Here is a 27,882-nt window from a genome sequence, read left to right as displayed (position 1 = left end):
GGTTGAACCAGCAACACAAATGAATATACTTCCTTTATCGAGGGGTGACAAACAAAAACAAAAAGACCAAACATGTAAAAACCCAGGGTGCTAGAAACACAAACTCAATTCAGATTCAAGCTCATCTAGACCCTGGTCATAATCCCTAGTGAGGTGCCTCTGAGCACCAAGTCAGGGAAGGGGACAGGAGTGAATTGGAGGCCAAGAGAAAGGGTGGGAAGGGGATCCCCTAGGTCTCCGGTGTTCACCCCTACAGTGACTGTGAAGATCTGCCAGGCCCTGTCCTCTTGGCCCCAACTCACCCCAGCCAGGAATTGAAGGCCAGTGGCGACTGGTCCTCCCCCCTGCTTAGTCCTCACTTGTCAGGCTTCTAGCCTGGCTCTTTTCCTCCATATTCTTCTCCACGGTTAGTAGCAGGTTAAGTACTGTAGAAAGCCACAGTGAGGCTGGGGGCCAGAAGAGGTGGGGTGGAGACGGGATGGAGAGGAGGGAAGAGCTGTCCCAGGACCCCTCTCTTCATGGGATCCCAAACTGCACAACCAGCTCTTCTTTCGTGTCCACACGGATCTGAGAAAGTGCACTGTAGGCATAAGCAGCTATCCTGGAGACCTGAGACAGGAGCCAGGGAGGAAAAGAAGAGGCATGAGAGGGAGCGGGGAGTGGGGGATGGGACAGCAACACAGAAAATGCCTGAGGAAGGGCTGAAAGCCAGACAGAGCTGGGTGTGCTGGTGCTTTCCTGTGATCCCACTACTCAGGAGGCTACATCAGGAGGGTCACAAGTTCAATGCCAGCCTGGGCTGTAACAGTGAGTCCTCTCAAAAACAAAGGGTTAGGTTGTAGCTTACTGGTAGAAAGTCCTGAGTTTTATCTTTGGAAGGAAGTGAGGGAGAGAAGGAGGGAGGGAGAAGAGGGGGGCATGTGTTGGGAGAATAAAGGATATGGGAAAGGAGGCTATGAAACTAAGAGGACAGGTGGGAATGAGCTGGGCTCCCCCCTTCTGTGAAGCAGTTTGGGGAGGGGCAGGGGACAGCCAGGAGTGCTCACCTGCTGCAAGTCAGAGAAGGGGATGGGCTCGCTGGCCAGCACTTGGTGGGGCTGGCTGGTGAGAGACGGCAGCGGAGGCAGCTTCTTCCAATGGGTCAGACTGCTGCTAAGCACAGCCAAGCGAGTACTGGCCAAGAGGGAGGGGTCATGGAAGGACAATTAGGCCAAAGCTTGGCCTGCCCTGTCCTGCCCTGCCCAGGCAAGCTTCACTCCCTCAGGCCAGGGGACCATGGTGACAGGGTTACAGCTCATCACCAACTCTCTTCACTGTACTCCTTTGGCCTGATCACCCTTGATCAAATATATTGGGCAAACAGGGCTGACTTGAATGCACCTAAGTGATCTGCAGTCATTTTCTGGGCTGCTCCCAAATGAAGAGCCTGGACAGGGGCCAGACTCCAAAGCTAGAAAGGAATAACTAGGAGGCTGGCCCTGTGCTCACCTGTACTGCCTTGCCCGGTCCATGTACTCATGCTGCTCCATGCCCTGGGAGTCTGCAGCAGACACATCAATGATGTTGCTTTGAAGAGAAGAAACAGAGAGGACGTGACAGGTGCTCAGAGAGGCACAGACAAGAACCAGTGCTAGGTGCCAAGTCCAATGCTATCTAACACTAGTACTCCCACCTGCCCATTATGCCAGGGCAGAACCCAGAGGCATCTCTCCCTAGTGACCTTGCCCTACCCCAGGCGCGTGGCTGACTCTGCCCCAGCCTGGTCTATGACACTCACCTAGCTGTCTTGGCAAGGATGGAAGAAAGCAGGGCCTGCTCATCTGTGCGAGCTGAAGGTAGGCTGTGGTAGTTGGGCTCGGCTCCATTGAGGGCTTTGGTGGGGGTGCTACTGGGGTCCAGCAATAGCTTCCGCTCCTCCCGATCCTAGGAGAGGCCAGTAGAGAAAGTCAGCCCCCGGACCTTCATTTCTTCTCACAGCTCCTCTCCTCAGACCAGCTCTGACCTGTAAATACTAAAACTATTTTTATAAAGATAACTAAAGTATCCAGATGGATCCAAAATCAAAAACATTTATTCTCTGACTGAACCAAAGTCAGTGGTCTAGGATGAACCTAGAGAACCTGAAAAATTCAGAGAGGAACAAAGCAGGCATTCAGCAATAGTCCTGGAGCCTCAGTGAACTGATCAAATACCTACTGGACAAAGGCTATTGGAAACAAAGTCAGAGGAAGTGGGAAAATACCAAAATAAGGGTATAGAGGAGAAATCAATACAAGTCAGAACCCAAGAACAGCCTTCCTGGTTCCCTGGATAAAGTACTACCCAGCAAAGATGCTGGCCCCCAACACCGTGAGGCCCTGGTGAGGCCAGACAAGGCCCTGGACCCCAAGAGAAAAGCAGGCCCATTGTATCTTGCCATTCCTCACATTACCTTAGTGCAGAAACTCAAAGCCCACAACTTAGACGCAACTACCAATCTCTGTTTTCTTCTTTCTCTCCAGGACCTTTGTAAAGCCTCCACAAGAAACACAACTCACACATGCACACAACACAGTCTTTCCATGTTCCCCAGGCTGCCCTAGTACTATATAACCAAACTGGCCTGGAACTTGCCAGTGTCCAGCCTCTACCTCCCCCAGTGCTGTGATTACAGGTATGTTCTGGGTGTTCTTTTCTCCTCTCAGGCGTTCACCTTCCTGTGGCCTGGTACCTAGTATGTGCTGAACTCAGAGGAACAGTAGAGCTGTTTCTCCCTGCCAAACTACACTCTTTGCCCAACACAGCCTCCTCTGTCGTTAGCAGCCCTGCTACTCTTAGCCTGTAGAGACAACCACACTCACCAGAACCGATCTAGAACTAAACCAAAGTCTCCACCTTCTGGAACTGTATTTTCTTTGTCCTGGTTCAGGCCCTTGTTCTAGTCTACTGCTTTCTAGGCTCAATACTGCCCTGAGTCCATCAGCTGCAGATCTCTGCTGGTTTTGTGTCAGGTGCAATCTGGATAAGCAGACCTGCTGGATGTCTATTCAGTCCACAGAAAGCAAGGAGTAGAGTGTGAAGAAAGAGGGGGTGCTAGCCAACACCGACCCACCAACCTTAGTAGTCAAGTGCCAGTCCCAGCACTCCCCCAGCCTGGAGAGTTCCTACATTCCCTGCTGCAGGAGCCAGCTGCCCTTGTCCTAACTCTCCCTCCAGAGAGCTACTTCCTCCTGGTCTTGCCTGCCCCACCCAGACAAGCTCAACCCTTCCACCTTGCTCTTCCTCCTCAGGCCATTTGACCCGGTTCACCCTGGCAAAAGGAAGAAGCATCTATGGCCTTCTGCCCCATCACCTCTAGGTTCCCAGACAATCTTTCTCCTTCCTCAGTATTAACAGGTTAGAAAGATAAAGTGTTTGCCAAAGATGAAAGGATCTCTAAGGAAAGCTGGCTCATCATGAGACTCAAAATATTTTCTATGCCTGCTTTTCCCAGCCCCATTCCTGACAAATCTTCACCCTCATTCCCCCACCAGGGGTTCAAGAACAAGGTTGTGTTTCTAATTTCCTGAAGAGGCCCAGCAACTCCAAAGAGCAGACAAACTGAGTAGTGATGCACACCTTTAATCCCAGCACTCCAGCAAGGCAAGAAGATCTCTGAGTTAAAAACAGCCTGGTCTACATAGCAAGTTCCAGGCCAGTCAAGGCTACATAGAGATACCCCTCCCCAAAAGTTAATGACATCACCTGACGCCCAAAGAGTGAGTGGTACATGGGGTAAGTTTGCCACATTAAAGCTTGCCTCCCAAGCCAATACAGCCTGAGTCAAGATTTCACTATCTGCTTTAGCACAGATCCGTGGTGTCTGCCCACAATGGATACCTCAGAGCTTCTCCTAGCACATAAAGCATGTCTTGTGTTTAAAAACACCTGCTAGAGTACTTCTAAGGTTAGCTAAATCTTAGCTCCTCTGAGCTTCAAACAGATGTTAACTCATACGACCGTCAATGTAAAAGCCTTCTGAAGACCATAATGTTTGTACATTTCTCTTTTTCTTTGAGACAGAGACTCACTGTGTACCTCAAAACTGGCCTAGAACTCACTATGTAACCAGACTGACCAAACGAAGCAGTTCTCCTTTTCCGCCTCCAAACTGTTGGGATTCCAAGTGTAAGCCAACAGGGATGGCTTTCTTCTTATACTAAAGGGCCAGACCGTGAAGATAGGAAGGCTTACTTAAGAGGGGGCGGGGATATGACCCTATCGGTATAGCACACGGTACAGCACATGCCCAGCAAGCATAAAGTGGGTTTGATCTCCACTACTGCATAAACTGGCCACGGAGGGCACATGCCTGTGATCCCAGCACTCAGGCAGAAGCAGGAGAATCAGAAGTTCAAGGTTATTCTCAACTACATAGCAGGTTTGCCAGTCTGGGCTACATGAGACCTTGTCTCATCCAGAAATGAGACTCAATCTAAGGGAAGGTAGAATTTTGGGAGAGAATCAAGTCCAGCTCTCCCACCTAGAAATTTGGTATCCTTTCCCCACAACAGACCACATGCTTTAAGAGACATTGTCCCACTAGGCAGGAATACTGCCCTCTCCTTCTTTGATGTTTTGTGGTGGGTTCCTGTTTTTGCTGTTCTCTCCTTTAGCAGGTCAGGATGAAGTGAGATTCTTGCCACAGGGCATGTCAAACTCAGGTCAAATAACCTGATCAGGAACCACTCACGCTGCCATACAAATCACATTTCCCTAAACTGCAGTTCTTAACCCAAAGTACCTTCACTGGGGAAAAAACAACTCCCCAAGTACAGTGGTATCACTTATTTCTCTGACTGTATCCTCCACTAGACTGAGTGAAACTGTTTTTGATGGCTCGGTACCTACTGTGTGCAGAAAGCAGAACTCAGGCTTTGAGGCAACTATAAAAGGTATGGCCAGTGGCCTGAGACCCAGCCTTGCAAGTCTCCCCTCCTCAAAAGTGGTCAGGCAAAAGGGCAGGGATTGTGGTGTGGAGAGAGATGAGAATGCACCCAGGGAAAGATGGAAAATTTAAAATATAAAACACTAAGTCTCTCCAAGTTACTGTTTTCTTGAAAGGAATAACTGCACAGTCACATTTTTCAGAGAGGCACTTTCTAGCTAGAGGAACCTTCAGGCATAGGCAGGGAGCAGCAAGCCAAACTCAAACAAATGAGCTCACTATCCCTTCTTTCCTCTATATGGATCAAAGCTAAACTCTATTGCTTCCCTGAAGTCCCGATGTCTTCACTCTATTAAATTCTTCACTGGCCAACTCAAATGCCACCAACTTCCAGAGGCCTTCCGACACTAGGCCAGCAGTGACATTACATCTTTAACACCAGTAACAGAACATACACAAATTTCTGATTTATTTCGGGAGACTAAGCCTCAAATTACCTATCTCTAGAATGGGTTCGTAAAGTCTTTATACAAGCAGCAGTGAAGGCACGGCAGTCTGAGGGAGCGGATGCTTCCCAGAAACCAGTCTGAGGATTCAGCTGTAAGTACGAGGGGACTGGAAAGTGGAGGGGAGGGGCCGAGTCAGGCGGCCGCCCTAGGCTGGAGTAAAACTAGACCTTTAAGAGGGTAGGAGCCCGGCTTGGCGTCCTCTGTAATCTGTCCCCTCCAGGCCTCCGTACTCAGTGAGCCTGCAGGCCGGCTCCCGGCCGCTGCGGGCTTTTTCCTGAGCCCCACGTCCCGTGGTCGGCGCCCACAGTCCCAAACCCCGCCAGCCGCAGCCGCACCTGGTCCGAGTCCTCGTTTTCGCTGCTGTAGCAGCACCCCATGGCGGGGTCGGGCCGGGCGCTCAGGCGGCGCCGAGGAGGGACGGCGTCCGTCAGGAGCCTTTCCGGTCACATGACCCGGGGCTGCCGCCCGCTCCCCTCCCCCGCCTAGCCTGTCCCGAAGCCTCTCGGCACCACAGCCAAATCTCGGCTTCCGGTCCCGCCCCCCGCGTGACCACCCCCAACCAATGGAAAAGCGCGTGCTACGTGCCTGGCCGCGTGGCTCGTGATTCGAGAGGAGCGTCACGTGGTTTTGTTGTCCCAGGCTGTAGCTCTGAGTCCTTTCGCCCCCTGGCCGGAGTGCAAGTTGGGTGTCTGGTCACGTGGTGTCTGTCAAGATTAACGCCTCAGTGCCACGAGAGGGGCGAGTAGCTTCGTGGAGTTGAATGGGATGTGCTTCACTCGGGAGCTATTTGACGTGTGTGTGTGTGCGTGTGTGTGTGTGTGTGTGTGCGTGCGTGCAAGGGAGCTATTTGACTGTGTGTGTGTGTGTGTGTGTGTGTGTGTGTGTGTGTGTCCAAGGGAGCTATTTGACTGTGTGTGTGTGTGTGTGTGTGTGTGTGTGTGTCCAAGGGAGCTATTTGACTGTGTGTGTGTGTGTGTGTGTGTGTGTGATGTGCTTCACTCGGGAGCTATTTGACTGTGTGTGTGTGTGTGTGTGTGTGTGTCCAAGGGAGCTATTTGACTGTGTGTGTGTGTGTGTGTGTGTGTGTGTCCAGGGAGCCTATTGTGTGTGTGTGTGTGTGTCCAAGGGAGCTATTTGACTGTGTGTGTGTGTGTGTGTGTGTGTGTGTCCAAGGGAGCTATTTGACTGTGTGTGTGTGTGTGTGTGTGTGTGTCCAAGGGAGCTATTTGACTGTGTGTGTGTGTGTGTGTGTGTGATGTACTTCACTCGGGAGCTATTTGACTCTGTGTGTGTGTGTGTGTGTGTGTGTGTGTGTCTCCAAGGGAGCTATTTGACTCTGTGTGTGTGTGTGTGTGTGTGTGTGACCAAGGGAGCTATTTGACTGTGTGTGTGGGTGTGTGTATGTGTGACCAAGGCCTCATTATGTAACCCTAACTGGCCTAAAATTCGATGTGTAGACCAGGCTGGCCTCGAATTTAGAGAGCGACTTGCCTCTGCCTTCCGAGTGCTAGGATTAAAGGCATATGTCACTATGCCTGGAAAAACTATTTTTTATTTTGAGTACATATATAAGTGTGAACACGTGTCATGGTGCACATATGGAGGTCACAGAATAACTTGTGGGAGTTGGTTTTCTCTTTCCACCATATGGTTCTTACAGATTAAGGTCAGGTTGTCAGGCTTTCTGCAGGTGGCCTCTAGCCACTAAGCCATCTTTCTAGTTATTTGGCAGTTTCTTGATTAAGGTGAATTCTGCCTGTGCACACACTCCTCCCTTCAAATCAGGGATTACAATCTTCAAAACCCAAATACAAATCTTCCTGTTTGCCTTTTCTGGTCCTATTCTGAGCACCTCCATCTCTTGACTTCACCCAGTGGCATTCAGTTATTAAATTACCAAATGTTAGGGCTAGAGACAACTCAGTGACTAGGAGCACTGGCTGCTTCTCCAGGGTACCCCATTTCAATTCCCACCACCCACATGGTGGCTCACAATCATCTATTATTCTAGTCTCAGGATAAACGACACCTTCTTCTGGCCTTATACACGTACAGGGTGCACAGACACACATGCAGACCAAATATACATATATGTAAATTTAAAACAAACCCCAAAGGCTGGAAAGATGGCTCAGAGGTTAAGAGCACTGGCTGCTCTTCTAGAGGTCCTGAGTTCAATTCCCAGCAACAACATGGTGGCTCACAGCCATCTATAATAAGATCTGGTGTCCTCTTCTGGCGTGCAGGCAGAACAATATATACATAACAAATAAATCAATCTTAAAAAAAAAAACCCAAAAAAACAAGGCATTGGGGATTTAGCTCAGTGGTAGAGCACTTGCCTAGCAAGCGCAAGTCCCTGGGTTGGGTCCTCAGCTCCGGGAAAAAAAAAAACAACCCACAAATATTTACTGCCTACAGTATGCCACTCCCTCATAATTGTAGAATTCCCTAGTCTGGTGATCACAGTGTATTTTATTGTTTCTGACTTCATCTCTTCTATCAAATGTGAGCCACTGAAAGACAGGGACAGAGTCTAACTCTTCTCTGTGACCTATGCCCTAACACTTACAGAAAATGTGGATTTTGAACTGAGTATGTAAGTCTCAATTATTTTGGCTTATATCATGCCCCATGTCCTGATCCCAAGGGGTTGGAGAAGTCACCAGACCTAGCAGCTTTTATTCATTCTTCAAATCAGGACCCTAGAGTTTTGCTAAGTTTCTCTAAGGTTCCTGAGGGTGGGGGGTGGGGAGGGGAGGTGCGGGGAAAGGCAGCTGAAATTTGTCTCTAGGCCTGGTAACCTGAACTGCAGGTCTCAGGTAACAACAGCCTCAGCATCAATAATTGAAATCAGGTCCAGCCTCCTTCTTCAGGGTTATTCCTCTCAAGGACTTCCAATTCCGGTACTCTGGTCTTTCCTAGGAGACTTCAGCCCAGGTAAGCAGGGCCTTGTGGGTTTCCAAGCACACCAATTCATGCCCATATCACAAACTTCTTCACATTCATTCATATACTCTAAATTTTAGCATACACTCCCCTTCCAACCAAGGGTTTTGCAAAAACAACTTGCCAAGGTCAGATCTGGGCAAGGGGGCAGTGGGAGACAAAAGGATAGCTACCCCTATAGAAGGTCCTGAGAAGAAAGCTGAATGGTGTGGAAGTGGGGTATGTGCATACATCACATATAAAGCAAATTTTTAGTGGAGGGGAATACAAAAGATGAAACAGGACTGGAGAAAATACATAGACCCAAGGAGGATGAACAGCTCAAGAGCAGAGCAGACAGGAAGAGCTCTTGGATGGAAAAAAAGACAGTCCAACCTAACATGGTATAGAGGGCGAATTTATTTTTGAGGCAGAGTCTCAAATGTAGCCTAGGTTGGCTTCAAACTTGAGATCCTTCTACCTTGGCCTTCCTCATGATGGGATTACAAGTGTACACCAAAATACCATGGATAGTATTTATTTTTAAAAGATTTTATTTCTATTTTATACGTATGCATGCTTTGCCTGAATGACTTCTGTGCACCATGTGCAATGCAGTGCCTGCAGAGACCAGAAAAGGGCTTCAGATCCCCCAAGACTGAAGTTACAGACAGTTGAGAGCAACCAGATGTGGGTGCTGAGAAACTTTGGAGAGCATTCAGTGCTCTTAACCATTGAGCTATCTCTCCAATTTGTTTTGTTTTTGCTGTTAAGATTTTGTGTTTTGCTTATACTCATTCACCACCGTGTGAGCCCTTGAAGGTCAGAAGAGGGGTTGGATCTCCCGGAACTGGGGTTATGTTGGTGAGCCCCCATGTGAGTGTTGGGACTGAACTGAGGTCCTCTGCAAGAGCAGCAAGTCCTTTTAACCACTGAGCCATCTCTCCAGCTGTAGGCAGTGTTCTGATACCATTTACTGAAGCAGAGTGGGAGTGTGAAGTGATTTGAACACAATGCTTTTTTCTGTTGGTTTTTTTTTTTGGGGGGGGGGTTAATTGTGTGTGTGTGTGTGTGTGTGTGTGTGTGTGTGTGTGTGTTTGGTTTTTCGGGACAGGGTTTCTCCGTGTAGTTTTGGTTCCTATCCTGGATCTTGCTTTGTAGACCAGGCTGGCCTCGAACTCACAGAGATCCATCTGGCTCTGCCTCCCGAGTGCTGGGATTAAAAGTGTATGCCCAGCAAGCTTTTCTCTTTGGCTACACTATAATGAATGGATCAGAGTACAGTGGGAGGAAGATACCCCAAGAAACTGATGAAAAAGATCCTGAAGAGTGGTGTTAGGGAAGTCAAAAAGTGGGGGGACAGGGAACAATATAGAAATGGATCCCCAGTCATGACTAAGAGATATAGTTGAGGTAGGGTGCTAAACACAGGCATGGAAAGTGCATAGGCTTCAACTGGATTCAAATTCCAGTTCTGCTGTGTCTCTGGCAAAAGTCAGCCTCTCTCAGCCAGTTTGGATAAGAGTTGCAACCGATAAAGGCTGCACACACGACGGGCGAATGGTACATGTGGGTTTCCCTGCCAGCCCCCTCTACCCTAGGACCCAGGTAGGGACAATGTCCCCTGCCATCGCGCTGGCATTCCTGCCACTCGTGGTGACGCTGCTGGTGAGATACCGGCATCATTTCCGACTGCTGGTGCGAACAGTCCTGCTACGAAGCTTCAGGGACTGCCTGTCAGGACTTCGAATTGAAGAGCGGGCCTTCAGCTACGTGCTCACCCATGCCCTACCCGGAGACCCTGGTCACATCCTCACCACTCTAGACCACTGGAGCAGCTGCTGCGAGTACCTGAGCCACATGGGCCCTGTTAAAGGTCAGTGTCCCCTTCCTTAGCCTTCTGTTTCAGAAATAATCCCAAGATGGTGAAGAAAGATCTGGCATTACCCACTGCTTTACTGGGTAAATAGGAAGGTCCATGATTGTGTTTATGACTTTTTTTTTTTTTTTCATTTGGAAATGAGGAGCCTGGACCAAGTTATTCAATTATCCAGCAGACATTTATTGCCACTCTTTTGTACCAGGTGCTGAGGGAGGAGGTAGAAGTCACAGAGGGTGAACCAGCAACAAATGCTGGCCTCAAAGAGCATAACACAGGGGAATAATCATAACTCAGCTTTGTAATTATCTGTTCTGGACTTTCTTCCCTACTAGAGACTTCCACATCTAATTCAGGATAGCTGTCTGCTTAGACAGCACAGTACTTCTAAATATTAAGAGATTTATCCAATTCCAAAATCAAAAAGTCAACGAGCAATAAGGGAGTGCAGGGATTTGAATATGAAACTGAAAATGTCTCAGGAACCTGGAAGGTAGGGTGGCTGTTTTTGCCTGGGCCCTCCGGGAGGAAGGAACATTTAAAGAGTCTAGAATGCCTGGGTTCGAGTTGGCCAGGTGGATGGACATAGGAGTGGGAAAGGGCAGTCAGCCTGTCAGCCCATTTATAAATACAACATGAAGCAAGCACAGCAGCATGTTGGATTCTGGGCACACCCATTATGGATGTCTTCTACAACAGCCATCTTGCCCCATAGGTCAGATTCTGATGCGGCTGGTGGAAGAGAAGGCCCCTGCTTGTGTGCTGGAGCTGGGCACCTACTGTGGATATTCTACACTGCTTATTGCACGTGCTTTGCCCCCTGGGAGTCGCCTTCTTACTGTGGAGCGGGACCCTCGTACAGCAGCAGTGGCTGAAAAACTCATCCGGCTGGCTGGCTTCGATGAGCAAATGGTCAGGCTCCCATCTCCCCAAAGCTGGTCTCTCCTCAACTACCCCAGGAATTGCTCTAGCCAAGCCTCTTTTGTGAGGGCCTCCCATTCAAGGAAGCAGCTCCATTCAGGCAGCTGGCTTACTGGAGGGCATGTAGCTCCTACCCCTCAATCCAGAGTCATTTGCTCTTATTTCCTACTGGACTACAAAAGCAGCAGCTAAGAGGAGGCTCTCCATAGCCAGGCAAATCTGAGCCCAAGCTTACTGTTCGGTTAGTTGTGTGACCTCAGGTAAAGCACATACTCTGATTGTCAGCTTCTATGGACACATAATAGAAATTACAATAGTGATGCTGACTTCCGGATTTCTGAGACCAGAGGTAATGTGAGACACTCGTGAGGGCCTAGACCAGTGCCTGGCATGACATCAGGTAGATCCGGAGGGTCTGGAGTGGGAAAGCAGTCCTCCTTAGTCTCACCTTCGCTATGGCTTTCCCCACAGGTGGAAGTCATTGCGGGAAGCTCAGAGGAAGTGATCCCATGTCTAAGAGCTCAGCACCAGCTGAATCGGGCAGATCTGGTGCTCCTGGCACATCGACCTCGATATTACTTAAGGGATCTGCAGCTACTGGAGGCCCATGCTTTGCTTCCAAATGGTGCCACAATACTGGCTGACCATGTGCTTTTTCCTGGTGCACCCCGCTTCCTACAATACACCAAGAGCTGCGGCCGCTATCGCTGTCGCCTCCACCACACCAGCCTCCCAGACTTCCCTGCCATCAAGGATGGCATAGCCCAACTCACCTATGCTGGCCCTGGCTGAGCTCCAGGACCTGGGATATTTACTGGTACAATCCCAACCCCATTCAAGCAAGGACCTCAGAATATCCCCTTTCCCTTTCTGTTTAGTGTCCAGCATATGCTAGGTTCAGGCTGGGGAGGCTTTCTTCTCAACTTTGCCCGACCCCAGCCTCCATACTGATCCAAAGTGTCAAATTCTCAGTCTCCTTGGCCCCACAAGGTCCTCTCCTAGAGAGCTGGAAGCAAGAGGCTTGAGCCTCAGCCTAGTTCTGTTCTTGTTGAGTCCTTCCCTCTTCTGAGATTCAGTCTCTTCTCGTAACACTGGGGCTGGAAAAACGGCTCAACAGTTAGGAGCATTGGCTGTTGCTCTCTATCTAGAGAGCCTGGGTTCAGTTCCCAGCACTCACACGGCACAGGCACACATGTGATATACATACATACAGACAGACAAACGTCTCTAAGCATAAAATAAATAAATTACAACAAAAAGAGACAGCTGGCGGGCAGCGCCCAGAGCCTCCCAGCTGTGAGTCTCAGACAGCTTCTGGATGGGATCAGAGGCAGCTGTAGACAATGAGGCCCTGTAGAGCATCTGGTGCAAGCTAGGCCACAGGAATCATCAATCAGAGAAGGCTGGGCTCCAATCCTGGCCCACTTGGTCCATTAGGTTTGCTTGAGATCCCTTAAATGACCCCTTCCCAATGTCTAGGAAAAGATACTGGACTTCTCTGGGTCCCACCAACAAACAGGGAATAGACATTGGGGGAAAGAATCAGTCCTGTGTCTTTATTAAAGAGCGTTAGAAAGGGACCACACCTGGCAACCAAGGAATGAGGTACCAGCCAGGAAGGTAGGATGGGCTCAGGCTCTAGGGATTCGAGGGAAGACTGATGGCCTGGGAGGGCCCAAGGAAACCTTGTCCTGGCAGCAGCTGAGAAAGTGCCTAAGAGAAAGCTTTAGACACTACAGCCACAAGCTGGTTCTGCAGGCTGAGGGGCTGAAGCTGTGGATGCAAGATAGGTTGGGGTGGCCTGGAATCACCCTGAGGCCACCTTGGCTTGTCTACCTAGATCATCCACTGGTCCTGATCCTGTTCGTTGCCTTCCATGTCCACCTGAAGAGGAGGCTGGGTGTGGGTGTGGAGGGGCCTCAGCCAGCCTCAGCCCAGATCCTGCCCCTGGGTAGAGCCAGGGTTTCTGCATCCCTTGGCCATCAATTAGATCAGGGGCAGGAGCCTAGGAACAAAGGCACTCCCCTACACCCCGCCTACCTCATTGACCTCTCCATCATCAGGTGACTCATTATAGTCATTCATCTCATCCATGTCCTGCATGTCCTCATCATCTTCTGAATCCTCTTCACTGTCCTCATCATCTTCATCATCCTCTTCTTCCTCATCATCATAGTGCTGGTAGGGCAAGAGAGAGTCTGTAGTTCTCAGGGCTACCTGGACCAGGTCAAGAGTTGGCCTACTTGGAGCCTCCTCCTTCCTAACCCACTTTAAGTACGGCAGGCTGCAGCATGACCCAAAGGACCTTAGTGCTAGGCCCACGCCTGCCCCCCAAGTTTCCACTTTAGCTGTCTACCCAGGTTGAGAACCACATTATTCTGAGACAGAAGCAAGGCCATGAAATTAAAGTGAAGCCCTGGTCTGCTGGGCTTCACAAACCGCCCCCCCCCTATCCCCCCAGCCACTCACCTCTGAGGCTGGCTTGCCAATAGGTACTAGGTTGTTGTCTTTCTCTGCGATGCTTTGGAGCTGTGGGCAAAGGAGTGTGGGGAAAAGCAGGGCCAAGGCCCAAGCACAGCAGGTCAAGGGCATGGGACTAGCTTACTATTCCCTTTAGAAGACCACCAAATGCTGAAACAAAGATTCCCCCATCCCTAGTTCTCAGGAAGATTCAATCCTCCCTTTCTCCTGTCATCTGCTCCTGATAAAATTAATGGACATATGTAAAGTCTTTTGGTCTCAGTTTTCTCATATAATTCTGATGAGGGTGAAGTGAGACACTTGGTCTAGAATATTGTAGGTCCTCATTAAGTAGTTAATTTAAAATGATTAAGTCCTGTGATTTATAGAAAAGAACTTAGGCTGTCAGGAGCTTGACATCTAATCTAGCCCTAAAGTCCTATGGTCCCTCAGCCAGTTAGGGTACCACAAAATGAGAACTTTAGCCTCCAACTACCCAGCTTGACCATTCCCAACTCAGAGAAAAGTACTTTTCCTAAGCAGGTCTCCAGTATTAGGCAAGGTCATGACCCAGAGGCCATGTCCACGCTGAGCTTGGTCCTCACTCACCCAGGCCTGATGCTGCTGTTCCTGTTGTTGCAGCTCTGCCTCCTCCACACAGGGTCGGTCCAGATTAAACCACAGTGTCTCAGTCACACGAGGGAGCAGGGAAGGGAACAAGGTGGACATGGCGCCTAAGCTGAGGGAAAGGGTCAGTCAATATGTTTGTTTTGTTTCAATGCGGTTGTAATTTGATTTAGAGGTGGGGTGGAGTGGGAGGTAGCAGAGCAGCTTCCTTCCCTCTCGAAATCAGACAGACCTGAGTTTGAGTCCTGGCTCCATCACTTACTAGCTGCTTGACTTTGGCCAATACACTTAACCCCTCTGGGCCTCAGTTTCCTCATCTGTGAAAATGGGGATAATAACAATCATCATCTTCAAAGTTATTCTGACAACAAAATAAAATATGGATAAAGTTGTATGCCACTCAAGGAGAGAAGAGACTGGGAGCCAGAGATGGAATGTGGCATTGTGATTATGTACAAAATTAGCAATAGCAGGGATCTAGGAAAAATTCTCTTTAAACATACACAACACACACACACACAAAAAACTCATTTCTTACTCTTGATTCATATCACATCCAACCAGTGCAAAAATGTTAGCATGAACTACCTCTTTCACTGACCACAGTCAAAGTGCACTACACACAACCAAAGATAAAATATTACCAGGAAGCATGGATGAATAGACAAACAAATAAATAGAAGAATGAATGATGAACTGACATGTAAGAGAACAAATAAAATCAACTTTATGGATTAAAGCTGATGACCAGGAAGATCATCAAGAAGCTGAATTAAAATCCATCAGCTCATAAGACCCAGTGACAGGTAAGCTTGACTTTGGGTCGCACACTGGGTGGGGCTTGCTTAGAACACACACAAAGGATCCTGGCCCAGTAATGCAGCAAGGGCGCAAGAAAAAAAGAAGCGGTGTCTCTCTTTTTTTTTTCTTTTAAATGAGATAGGGTCTCACTACGTAGCCCTGGCTGGTGTGGAACTCACTCTATAGACCAGGCTAGTCCCAAACTCACAGAGATCCGCATGCCTCAGCCCCCGAATGCTGGGATTAAAGGCGTACGCCAGCCACCACACTCGCCTCTACTCTAGCTTTTGTTCTAATGGGATCCACGCAGAACTAGCCGCTGCCATTCCCCAGACCAAAGCTCCCCAGGCCCGTGTGACAGGCGAACAGCGCCCACCCTCATGCCAAAAGTACTGACAGACCGTGTCCTAAAGCCCTACCCACCGCCGCCCATACTTTGCTCATTATGATAATGACTGTGAGCTTGACCAACAGGAAGGAGGCAGGGGCGGGTCTCTGACAGGATTTTGTCCTTATAGGGAAGCTAATCGCAAAAAATGCGCGCGGCCCGGCTGAAGCCAATTAACTGAAAGAAATGCTGGGTGACAGGAAGTGAAACCAATGAATGACGGAACTTGGGTGATGGGTGGGGCTTAGACTCGAGGAAGCGGCCAATGAGCAGGATGTCGTTAAGCGTAAAGGAGCCGAATAGATGAGCTGCTGGGGAGGCGAGTCAAAGGAACTGGTTTCTCTGGAAGCAGGAAGAAAGAACGAGCAAGGAGACGGCAACAGCTTCGTTTCCGCACTTACCGCGCCAAGAGCCGGCAGCCGGCAGCGACCCGGAAGCGCTTCCCCAGGCCTGAGCGGAAGAGCCCACCAGAATCCGGGACCCACTCAACGCATGCGTTCTCCGTCTCCTTTTGTTTCCCGCTCTAGCCTCCCAAACCGGAAGTGATGCTGACGTCCCTTAGTCACGTACTAGCTGGGAGAGGACACTTATTCGCCGGGCCTACCTATTGGCCCCGCCTTGAATTTCCGGCCAGCGGGTTTCTTCTGCCTGGCCCCGCCCCAGCGTCCAGTTAGTCCCGCCCCCCGTCGTCATCGGTGCTTGCCTGCTAATTTCATTTATCTCCTGGGAGTGAAGGCTTCCAATGTTCGCTGGTTTGAACGTTCTGAGTGTCGCGCGTTTCAGGAACATCTGTTTCCATCCTTCTGTTCTCTCAGACTCAGTTTCCCGTCTAAACACATCCTTTTCTTTTTGTGAGGATACTTTAAACATGGTAAACAAACCTGTCACGGAACTACATCATATCCATACTATTTCCTTTTCTTTTTTTCCTTTCTTAAGATTTATTTATTTATTGTTTTTTTCGAGACAGGGTTTCTCTGTAGCTTTGGAGCCTGTCCTGGACTAGCTCTGTAGCCCAGGCTGGCCTTGAACTCATAGAAATCCACCTGCCTCTGCCTCCCGAGTGCTGGGATTACAGGCGTGCGCCACCACTGCTAGGCAAGATTTATTTATTTATTATGTATACAGTGTTCTGTCTGCAGTGCCAGAAGAGGGCACCAGATCTTACCTTAGGTGGTTGTGACCCACCATGGTTGCTGGGAATTGAACTCAGGACCTCTGGGAGAGCAGCCAGTGCTCTTAACCTCTGAGCCATCTCTCCAGCCCTTTTCTTTTTTGAGACAGGGTCTCATTGTATATTCCTGACTGGCCTGAAACTCACTGTGTAAACCAGGCTGGCCTCGAAGTCAAGGTGTGCACCACCATGCCGCCTCTTTAAGTTATTTAAATTGTTATCTTATGTGTATGAGTGTTTGGCCTGCATATGTACGTATTTGCACCATGTTGGTGCCCGGTGCCTGTAGAACTCAGAACAGGTTTTTGAATCCCCGGAATCTAACTGCAGTTAAAGATGGTTGTGAGCCACCATGGCGGTGCTGGTGAGTTGAACATGCGTCCTCTGGAAGAGCAACCAGTGCATTTTCTGTTGTTGGTTTTCAAGACAGAGTTTCTCGGTGTAACAGCCCTAGCTGCTTTGCAACTCGATTTTTTAGACAGGCTGGCTTTGAACTCACAAAGATTGGCCTATCTCTGCCTCCCAAGTGCTGGGATTAAATGCATGTTCCACTACACCCAGTGCAGCAGGTGAATCTCTGTTAGTTCAAGGCCAGCCTGATCTACCGAGTGAGTTCCAGGACAACCAGTGCTACACACTAAAACCCTATCTTGAAAAACAAACAACAATAAAAGTGTCTCAAAAACAAACAGAAAAACAGATTTTTATTAAAGTGTAAAATATACCCTTTGGAAATGTCATCCTTTTTGAAGATTATATTTGGAAATGGCCAACCTTTTTGTTCATGCCTTAAATATTTACTGATGCCTTTAATCCCACCATTTGGGAGGCAGAGATAGGCCGATCTCTGAGAGTTACAGGGCAGCTAATCCTACAAAGAGTGACCCTGTCTCCAAAAATCAAACAAACCAACCCAGAAAACCAAATATATGTGAATCACTCTTTTGAGTGTTGAATATACAACAGTGAGCAAACCAGACCATCTCTCCCTTTGTTGTCGCATCTATTCTAGTAGGAGATTAATAAAGAACACAATAAAAGTTGTAAGATTGCAGTAAATACTGAGAGTAAAATATAAAATATGGGGGGGTTGGGTTAGTTCAGGGTAAAGTGCTTGCCTGGTTTGGTCCTTAGCTCCAGAAACAAAAAAATTGATAGGGCAAAACACTCTACATATATGGTAAAATAAAATTTTTAAAAATCCAGAAATAGAGAACAAGAAGTGGATGAATTTTGAATAAGTTAGAAGTAGAGAAATCAGTTGGGCGTGGTGGTGTACACATTTAATCTCTGCATTTGGGAGGCAGAGGCAGGCAGATCTCTGTGAGTTTGAGGCCAGCCTGGTCTATGTAGTGAGTTCCAAGACATCCAGGATTATATAGAGAGATCTTCTCTAAAACAAAACAAAACAAAACAAAAATAAAAGTTGAGAAATCAAGGTTTGCTGACAGAAAGGATATAAATTGTAGAGCATTCATGGAAGAAAGGAACCATAAATTTTGATTCAAACAACTGGAAGATAGGAGTTGCCATTTTTTGAGGTTGAAAAGACTAAGGAAGTTTCTGGTGGAACACTCTGTGGAGTTTGAAATGTCCTTTAGATTAGAGATGTTGAGTACATAGGCATGCAGGTCTGCAGATCAGTGGGAAGAGCTGGGTTGGATATTTCATGCTTGGGAATTATGGTGTCTAAACTACACAATTGGGTGAGGTCATCAAAAGTGAATGAAGGTGGTAAACAGTTCCCACCGATATTAATAAGTAGTAGACTGCTAGGCATGGTGGCGCACGCCTTTAATGCCAGCACTCAGGAGGCAGAGGCAGGTGGATCTCTGTGAGTTTAAGGCCAGCCTGGTCTACAGAGTGAGTTCCAGGACAGCCAGGGCTGTTATTTAGAGAAACCCTGTCTTAAACAAACAAAAAAGTAGTAAACCAAACAGGATGAAGAAGGTGAATTGGGTGGTATCCTGGAACCAAGCACAAAAATGGCCTTTGTAAGGGGGAATTGGTCTACTGTGGCCCAGTTCTATTCAAAATCATGTTTTTGTTTGTCATCCCAGTAGATTGTAAGCTCCTACAAGGCAGAGACTGAATGGTCTCTGAGTCTCCAAGGCCCTTCTTCTGGATATTCACTTGCTCTCCTATGATCTTTGCCCCAAATGTCCTTCCTCTCTTGTTTTCCTTACAGGATCTCTATCTCAGACGATCTTCACCTCTGACCCTTCCTGACAGCTCTGTACACATGGATATTCCCCCGTAGCTTAGAGTTTCTTTCCAAAGCTCCAAGTCAGGTTCAACGAGTCATGGTGACTAATTAGCTGGTGACATTTGTTGAATGTCAATGAGTGCCAGACACATCGTTTGGCTGTGGAAAGAGAAAGATGAAACAGGAGGGGGAAATCCTGCCCCTAAAGAAAAATGCAGTCTAGTGGGGACTGAGACAATGGTGGAAGAATATGGCTGTGGCTGAACTCAAATGTGCAGAGAACATCAGGAGAGCACAGGGCGTGGAGAGAGGCATGGCTCTGGGAAAAATGAGTTCACACTTTTTTCTTCTGATGGTTTTTTTTTTTTTTGGTGGGGGGAGCTGAGGATCGAACCATGGGCCTTGTGCTTGCTAGGCAAGTGCTCTACCACTGAGCTAAATCCCCACCCCTCACAGTTTTTTTCTTTCTTTTTTTTTTTTTTTAAAAGATTTATTTATTTATTTATATGTATACAGAAGAGGGCATCAGATCTCATTACAGATGACAAGGAGCCACCATGTGGTTGCTGGGAATTGAACTCAGGACCTCTGGAAGAACAGCCAGTGCTCCTAACCTCTGAGCCATCTCTGCAGCCCCGCAGTTTTTTTCTAAAGAAGGAAACACTGGAGTGAGCCTTGAAGAGATAATCCTTTTGGTGAATGAATAGAAGTAAAAAATACACAAAGAAGCATTCCAAGGGCAAAGAGTTAGAAAGTGGTCACACATTTAGAGCATAGGGAGAATCAACCTGGGCAGAAGGAGATTGTTGTTGGTCATTTTGTGTTTTGCTCTTTGGGGGGCCACCACCCAGCTCCCAAATAAAAAACTTACAGAAGTTTATTCTTTCTTATGAGTGCCTGGCTTTAGCGTGGCTTGTTGCTAGCCAGCTTTTCTTAACTTTATTATCCTGTCTACCTTTTGCCTTTGGGCTTTTACCTTTCTCCTATTTCTATTTATCTTACTCTTATTCCACGGCTGGCTGGCCCGCTGGCCCCTGACATCCTCCTTCTTTCTCTCTCATTCTTTTTTTCTTTCCTCCCAGATTTCTTCTTCTATTTATCTTCTCTGCCTGCCAGCCCCACCTATCCTTTTTCCTGCCTTGCTATTGACCACTCAGCTCTTTATTAGACCATCAGGTGTTTTAGACAGGCAAAGTAACACAGCTTCATAGAGTTAAACAAATATAAAAGAATGCAACACATCTTTGCATCATTAAATAAATGTTCCACAGAGTAAACAAGTGTAACACATCTTAAAATAATATTCCACAACACTAGATATATGGAGATAAAGAAACAGTGTGAGGGAATCTAGATGGGGAAGGAGGGCTTTGGTGGTGCTCATATGAATAGGATGGGATGGGCACTGGGCATCAGGGTCTTACTTCGGTCCTATTGTTGACTCTGTGGGGCCCACAAAGAGATGATTTCTCATTCCCAAGCTCCTATTTTCTTTAATATCCTCACTGTGTTTCTTTCTTTTTTAAAAATATTTATTTTTTTTTTTTAAATATTTATTTATTATGTATACAGAAGAGGGTGCCAGATCTCATTACAGATGGTTGTGAGCCACCATCTTGTTCTTTTTTTTTTTTTTTTTTTTGCCAGAGCTGAGGATCAAACCCAGGGCCTTGCACTTGCTAGGCAAGCGCTCTACCACTGAGCTAAATCCCCAACCCCTTCTGCAATGAAATTTTATCTGTTACGTTGTGTTTATATAAACCAAGGACTGGAAAATGGAAAGTAGGGTCAGAATGGGATTTCCCAATACTCAGAAATAAACTCAGAGTCCACCCAGTCTCAAAACAAACAAAAAGAATGTTATTCTTGAATTCATTTCACAAAATTTTCTATTAATCTTTTTGAAATTATATTTGTTCTTTTTTTAAAAAGATTTATTTATTTAATGTATATGGTGCTCTATCTGCATGTACAACTTTATGCCAGAAGAGGGCATTAGATCCTACTAAGGATGATGGTGAGCCACCATGCAGTTGCTGGGAATTGAACTCAGAACTTCAGGAAGAACAGCCAGTGCTCTTAACTGCTGAGCCATGTCTCCAGCCCCCTAAAATTACATTTCTTTAGTGTGTGTGTGTATGTGTGTGTGTACACTCATTTGAGTGGAGGCTAGAGGACAACCTAGGGGAGCTGGTTTTCTCCTTCCACTGTGTGGATCCAGGGAATTGAACTCAGATTTTTAGGTTGACAGGAAGTCCCCTTAACAGATGAGTCATCTCAACAACTCATAAAACTTTCTCTGTGCTTCATGATAAAAGCCCAGAGAGAGATCTGAGCTGAGTCCCAATTCTCTGGCAGTCTTGCAATAGATATATAAAGCAGATCATTTGGGTTCCAAGGACAGATATCTGAATAGTTCATCTCTGTATCTCCAGAACCTGCAGTAAATGCCACTGAGTAAATGTTTGCACAGTATTGGTTTGTTTCTTTTAGCCTAATGGATTCACTGTTCCAGTGGTTCATGTGTTCACGCCGTCAGTTCATGTGATGGATGCTATAATGAGCTCAGTTCTGAAGAGAGAAAAATGGAGATATTGAGAAAAACAACACGTGGGAGAGAGATGTGAAAGCGTCCTCAAAGGAAATGAGAGCTACAGGATAAAGGAGTCAGGAGAGGACATTCCAGACAAGGGAGACAAGGAATGTGGTGTGCCCAGGGAGTGGCATTGGCTGAGGTCCCGCTGTGCAGTCACCATGGCAATGGGCCTGAGAGATGGGTCCCTACCTCCTCAGCATGGCACATAATCCTGTGGACTATAAGGAGACACTGAGAAAGGCATTTTGTTTTGTTTTGATTTGATTTTTTGGAGGTAGTATCTCACTGAGTAGCTCTGGCTGGCCTGGAACTCACTGTGTGACTAGGCTAGTCTTAAACTCATAGAGAGCTTCTTGCCTCTGCCATCGAAGTGCTGGGATTAAAGATGTGAACTGCCATGTCCAGACACTAAAAAAAATGCTCTTGAGCTGGGGAAAGAGGTCTCAAGAGGTGGATCATAGTTAGAGAAGAAAGAGGACAGAGACAACCATCCTGGAGACAAGGGATTCCCCGGGCAGGGTGAAGTAAGGAGAATCCGGCATTCTCCTTACTCCTGGCAGGGATGATGAGGGATGGTGTGTTGAGCTGGGAGACCCTGCAGGGAAGGTTGGCCCAAGAATGTACCTTAGCCCAAAACTAAGATTCCCTCTATGTCATGGTCACTGAACATCTCACTGAGGACCCTTAGGACTTGACCTGTGCATTAGCTCTTTTCTGTTGCTGTAATAAATACCATGGCCAAGGCAACTTATAGGAGAAAGTTTATTTGGGGCTTACAGTTCCAGAGAGAGAAAAATCCATAATGGTATTGTAGCATGGCAGAAGACAGCCAGCACAGAAAGTCGAGAGATCACATCTCCCCTGCATGCATGAAGAAAAGAAAGTAAAGCAATGGGAACCCAATGTTCAAATAGTCTAGCCTGTGAGGGACAATTCACATTCAAACCATCACATCTAGATTTTAAGGTGGATGGATGAGTTGGAAGGGTTCTGTTTAGATTTATTTCCAATTCGCTAAAATGTCAGCCTCAGGAAGGGAGTTCTCACTGGCCCCCTATTTACATGGTGGGTTTGCTTACATTTGCTTACCACAGTTAAAGTTTCCTCTGACCAAAACAGACAAAAGCAGGAAGAGAGCCCTTCTGTGTTGGAAGCAAAGGCTGAGGAAACCCAAACTTAACCTTCATTACACCTGGCTAGCAGGTGAAACAAAGGCTACTCCCAGAGATGTCTGTGTCCTAATCCTAGAGCCTGTGAGGTATTTTGTAGAGACATTAAGATGAAGGACCTGCCTGCTGGTGGTGGCGGCGCACGCTTTTAATCCCAGCACTCGGGAGGCAGAGCCAGGCAGGTCTCTGTTTTGAAGGCCAGCCTGGGCTACAGAGTGAGTTCCAGGAAAGGCGCAAAGCTACACAGAGAAACCCTGTCTCGAAAAACCAAACCAAACAAAAAAAACACAACAACAAAAACAACAACAACAAAAAAAACATGAAGGACCTTGTCAAGTGGGGTGACATACTCCTATAATCTTAGCACCCAGAAGGAGGGAGTAGGAGAATTGTGAGTTCAAGGCTAACCTGTGCTACATAGAGAATTGTAGGTAAACTTGGGCTTTGCAGCAAGATCCTGTCTTTAATAAACAAAACAAAAAAATAGAAGGGAGCTAAGCAGGTAAGAACACTTCTTGTTCTAGCAGAGGACCCAGGTTCCATTTCCAACATTTACATGGTGGCTCACCATCTTCTGTAACTCAAGTTCCAAGTAGTCTAATACTGTCTTCTGACTCCCATGGGCATGTACATGATGCACTTACACAGGCACAGAAAAGAAATCTCATATACATAAAATAAAATATATTTGTTGTTCGAATCTTAGATGGTCTTTTAATAAAAATCCAGAGCCAGATATCAGAGTAAAAGCTGAAAGATCAGAGAAGTAGAACAGCCAGCGACTTTTTTGTTGTTGTTTGTTTGTTTTTCGAGATAGTGTTTCTCTGTGTAGTTTTGGTGCCTGTCCTGGATCTCGTTTTGTAGACCAGGCTGGCCTTGAACTCACAGAAATTCACCTGCCTCTGCTTCCCAAGTGCTGGGATTAAAGGCGTGTTGCCACCACCGCCACCACCACCACCGCCCAGCCAGCTGCTAGTTCTTACCTCTACGAAATCCTCGGCCTCAAGAGAGTGAGTTCCTGTTTTCTCTCACCTCATATACCTTTCTCTGCCCTGCCACTTACTTCCTGGGATTAAAGGTATGTGCCAACACTGCCTGACCTCTATGTCTAATCTAGTGGCTGAGTCTGTCCTCTGATCCTCAGGTAAGTTTATTAGGGTACACAATATATCACCATGTTCCCCCCCCCTTTTTTTTTTGTTTAAAATAACGAAAGAAGGTTATAACTAATAAAAGAAAAACTATGGACTGGAGAGATAGCTCAGAGGTTAAGAGCACTGGCTGTTCTTCCAGAGGTCCTGAGTTCAATTCCCAGCAATCACATGGTGGCTCACAACCTTCTGTAATGAGATCTGGCGCCCTCTTCTGTATACATAATAAATCAATAAATCTTTTAAAAAAACTATATACAATAAGTTTAATAAGTAAATACAATATATACAGTCAAGAATTACATTAACAATATTCAGTCCATTAACTTTTAACAAATTCAGACAAAAAACTCCATTATTTATCCTATCTTGGTGAGTCCAAAATGTTGTACCTAATTCACTGTCTATCCTAACTTGTATTACCAACCAAAAACTATCTTTTGATGTCTTTCAAACTTATACACTTTACACATCCTGAGTGAATTTCTTTTCTGAATTTGTTAACAAGGAAAACTATAACTATAACTATCTAATCTTCAATACCCTCATAAACCTGAGAAGGAAATAATATTAACTGAGTAAGCCGGAATGTAAGAAATGACAGAAACAGCTGGCTGCCTAGACAGTCACCCAAGAGTTCTCTGCAACATTGGGGTATCCATCTTAGGCCTATAGGCCTGGCATATCTGACAGACTCATGTGTGAAGCAGGATTTTCTAAAGGGCCTTTCTACCTTGTCTTGGCAATGCTCAGCAGTCCTTTCTTTTGTGTCTTACTTTTCCATTTTGGACAGCATGCTGTCAGTAGTCATGGCAAGGGCATTTTCTTGCCCAGTGGCTGACTTGCCACAAAGAAAGTAAACTCTGTATGGAATTTCTTCAATGCCCATTATCTTCTCTGAAGTATATTGGTGCTGCCAGGAGCAGATATGTCTCATTGTCATTTAAAAAAAGAAGAATCTTTGTTATTAAAACATCTTAAAGCCAGGTAGTGGTGGGGCACTCTTTTAGTCCCAGCACTGGGAGGCAGAGCCAGGCAGATCTCTGTGAGTTCGAGGCTAGCCTGGTGGTCTACAGAGCAAGATCCAGGACAGGCACCCAAACTACACAGAGAACCCCTGTCTTGAAAAAAACAAAAACAAAACCAAGAAAACCTTAAATGCCATATTCTGTAGATCTCTGAAGTGTTTGAAGATGAGCTGTCTATCTAAAATATATTTCTGTTTGACCTTGAAAACATACCTAATATGACTACAAGTTTGATTGTAATAGGTGACTAAATACTAACTTACATTTCTTTATATCCTAATTAGTTGGTAGTAATAACTTTCAAGGACTAGCAATTTGCATTACATTGTTAAATGAGCTGTATAGGTACAATACCTTGAACAAGATTAGAAATATATGTACAGTATTTTCTAACAAAAATCAATCTCAAATTTGTACCAAATACATAATTTGTATAAAATATACCAAAATTCAATCCAATGTAAAATATTTAAAACTAATAGTTGCTTTCTAAAAGCAGATTTAATAATCTACCTTTTTGTCTTACCATATCTATATCCTCCCCTTTTTTTTTGTTTTCAGAGTAGATTTAATAATCTACCTTTTATCTTATTTTATCTATATCCTCCTTTTTCTTTTCAAAGTAGATTTAATACTCTTCCTTTTATCTTATATCTATAACCTCTTTTTTCTTTTTCTTTTTTTTTTCAAACAAAAAAACCCTAAATCTAATCTCCTTTGTTTAGCCTTTTTTCCTGACCATTAACAATAACAACTTGTAACCAGCCATCCTAAACAATGACAATTATCCATAATCCATTGAACGACCAAAAACCACCCACTCTACCTCTTGGGAAAGTGGGCATCATGTTCTTAAAATTACTTCCTGCTATCTAGGGGCAAAGGCGTCTTTAGGGGATCCTGAGAAGAACATTTCAGGGTTCATTGTCAAGTCCTGCGAGAGGCAGCTGTGTCATTTGTTGTCCAGTCTCTGCGTAATTCAAAAGCACAAGGCGGCCGGGCGGTGGTGGTGCGTGCCTTTATGGGCATTCATAATAAAGAATAAGCCTCCACTGGGTGACACATGCTTTTAATTCCAGCACTCAGGAGGCAGAGGCCAGCCTGGTCTACAGCGTGAGTTCCAGGACAGGCTCCAAAGCTACACAAAGAAACCCTGTCTTGAAAAACCAAAATAATAATAATAATAATAATAATAATAATAATAATAATCCTCCATGTGTGATTTATTTGGAAGCTGGGTGGCGGTCCCCCCAAAAAACAACAAACAACAATCCTCACTTCAAGTTTTTCAGTTTCTAAAAACTGTTTGTTGGGTGGTAATGGCACATGCCTTTAATTCCAGAACTGGGGAGGCAGAGGCAGGTGGATCTCTGAGTTCGAGGCCAGCCTGGTCTACAGAATAAGTTCCAGGATAGCCAGGGCTACACAGAGAAACCCTGTCCCGGGGGAAAAAATCTGGTTAGGCCTGGTATGGTGGCACATGGCCATAATCCCAGCACTTTGGACACAGAAGTAGGAAAGGTCAGGAGCTTAGGGTCATCCGTGGCTGTATTATGATGTCCAGGTTAGCTATATGAGACTCTGTCTCAAAAATAAAATAAAATAATAAATAAAAATAAATAAATAAAAATAGTGGCAGTGAGTTGGCTAAGTGAGTAAAGGCACTCACTGCCTAGCCAGATAACCTGTGTTCCTGATCCTGGTAACGCTGGTGGGAAGAGAGAACCAATTTCACAAAGTTGTTACCACCATGCCCCACCAGCTAAGCTGTCTTATCGGCCAATTTTAAATATTGCTTTTCTATTTTAGTAGGTGTCTGTGTGCATCTGTGTGTGCATGTGTGTGCAAATGCTCTAGGAGGTCAAAGGGTGTCAGATTCCCAGGAGGTGGAGTTACAGGTGGCTGTGAACCACCTGATATGGGTGCTGGGAACCAAACTGGGGTCTTCTGTAAAAGCAGTACGCACTTTTAAAAACTATTGGTTGTTTTGTTTGTTCTTGAGATAAGATCTTTTTATTTGTTAGTTTTGCTTTGCTTTTTGAGACAGGGTTTCTCTGTGTAGCCCTGGCTGTCCTGGAACTTACTCTGTAGATTAGGCTGGCCTCAAAATCAGAGATTTGCCTGCTGCTGCCTCCCAAGTGCTGGGATTATAGGCATGTGTGACCACTGCCCAGTAAAATATTCATTCTTAATCACTGAACCCACTCAACCACTCAAGCCTCCTGGGTTTTATGTTGTTGTTGTTGTTTTTTTTTTTTTTTTTTTTTTTTTTTTTTTTTATGGCGACAAGTTCTCACTATGTAGACCAGGCTGTCCTCAAACTGGTAGAAAATCATCTGCCTCTGCCTGGGATAAAAGTCGTGTAATGATACACCAAACTTCTTTTTCTAAAGGAGTATAATGTATTTTAAAATAATGAAAACAGGACTGGAGAGATGGCTCAGTGGTTAAGAGCACTGGCTGCTTTCCAGAGAACCAAGATTCTATTCATAGTACCCATATGGCTGCGCACAACTGTCTGTTACTCTAGTCCCAGGGTATCTGGTGCCCAATGCTGGCCTTCTTGGGCATGCATGTGTACACAGGCGTGCATACAGGCAAAACAGCCATATACATTAAAAAAAAATCTTATACAATTGAAAGATACACTCCTTTTGGGGGTGAGGTGGGGGTAATTTTGTTCATTTGTTTGCTTTGGTTTTTGGGACAAGGTCTCACTATATAGTTCTGGCTGTCCTGGAACTATCACTACACAGACCAGGCTGGCCTCAAACTCACAGAGATCCACTTGTGTCTGCTTCCCATGGGCTAGAATTAAAGATGTGTGCCACCATGCCTAGCTTAGATGTGACAATTTTTTGATATAAAGTCTCAAGTAGCCCAGGCAGATCTTTTTTTTTTTTTTTTTTTTTGGTTTTTCAAGACAGGGTTTCTCTGTGTAGCTTTGCCCCTTTCCTGAAACTCACTTGGTAATCCAGGCTGGCCTCGAACTCACAGAGATCTGCCTGGCTCTGCCTTCCGAGTGCTGGGATAAAAAGGCATGTGCCACCACAGCCTGGCAGACCAGGCAGATCTTTTGACCCCAATCTCCTCAGTGACGAGATCACAGGCATGCACTAGCATATCCAACAAGATATCT

The 27,882-nt window shown here is 46.2% G+C and overlaps 3 protein-coding genes across 8 annotated transcripts; 1 reads left to right on the top strand and 2 right to left on the bottom strand.

The window, feature by feature from the left end:
* Nucleotides 1–12: 12 nt before the first annotated feature.
* On the bottom strand, nt 13–5,951 carry Lamtor1 (late endosomal/lysosomal adaptor, MAPK and MTOR activator 1). The gene is made up of 5 exons (XM_036187412.1): nt 5,751–5,951; nt 1,778–1,923; nt 1,489–1,566; nt 1,047–1,173; nt 13–609 (listed from the first exon to the last, which is right to left on the bottom strand). Exons 1-5 carry the CDS (start codon nt 5,790–5,792, stop codon nt 517–519), a joined length of 486 nt encoding a protein of 161 aa, XP_036043305.1. The 5' UTR covers nt 5,793–5,951; the 3' UTR covers nt 13–516.
* Nucleotides 5,952–9,682: 3,731 nt separating this feature from the next.
* Nucleotides 9,683–13,347, top strand: LOC118583793 (transmembrane O-methyltransferase homolog). The gene is made up of 3 exons (XM_036187491.1): nt 9,683–10,219; nt 10,938–11,134; nt 11,615–13,347. The coding sequence occupies exons 1-3, from the start codon at nt 9,904–9,906 to the stop codon at nt 11,933–11,935; spliced, it is 834 nt and encodes a 277-aa protein (XP_036043384.1). The 5' UTR covers nt 9,683–9,903; the 3' UTR covers nt 11,936–13,347.
* Nucleotides 12,677–15,940, bottom strand: Anapc15 (anaphase promoting complex subunit 15). 6 transcript variants are annotated; one of them, XM_036187467.1, is made up of 6 exons: nt 15,821–15,940; nt 14,463–14,547; nt 14,213–14,337; nt 13,613–13,672; nt 13,184–13,321; nt 12,677–13,027 (listed from the first exon to the last, which is right to left on the bottom strand). In XM_036187467.1, the coding sequence occupies exons 3-6, from the start codon at nt 14,330–14,332 to the stop codon at nt 12,980–12,982; spliced, it is 366 nt and encodes a 121-aa protein (XP_036043360.1). In that variant the 5' UTR covers nt 14,333–14,337; nt 14,463–14,547; nt 15,821–15,940; the 3' UTR covers nt 12,677–12,979. The 6 variants fall into 6 exon arrangements, with proteins under 6 accessions (XP_036043360.1, XP_036043369.1, XP_036043320.1 ...); XM_036187476.1 differs by having other exon boundaries at nt 14,213–14,342; nt 14,493–14,547; XM_036187427.1 differs by having other exon boundaries at nt 14,213–14,342; nt 15,821–15,939.
* Between the last annotated feature and the right edge of the window lie 11,942 nt (nt 15,941–27,882).

Source organism: Onychomys torridus, chromosome 1 (assembly GCF_903995425.1).
Source record: "Onychomys torridus chromosome 1, mOncTor1.1, whole genome shotgun sequence".
NCBI lineage: Eukaryota > Metazoa > Chordata > Mammalia > Rodentia > Cricetidae > Onychomys > Onychomys torridus.
Note: the sequence above shows the minus strand (reverse complement) of the source record. Positions and strands in the feature narration are given on the sequence as shown.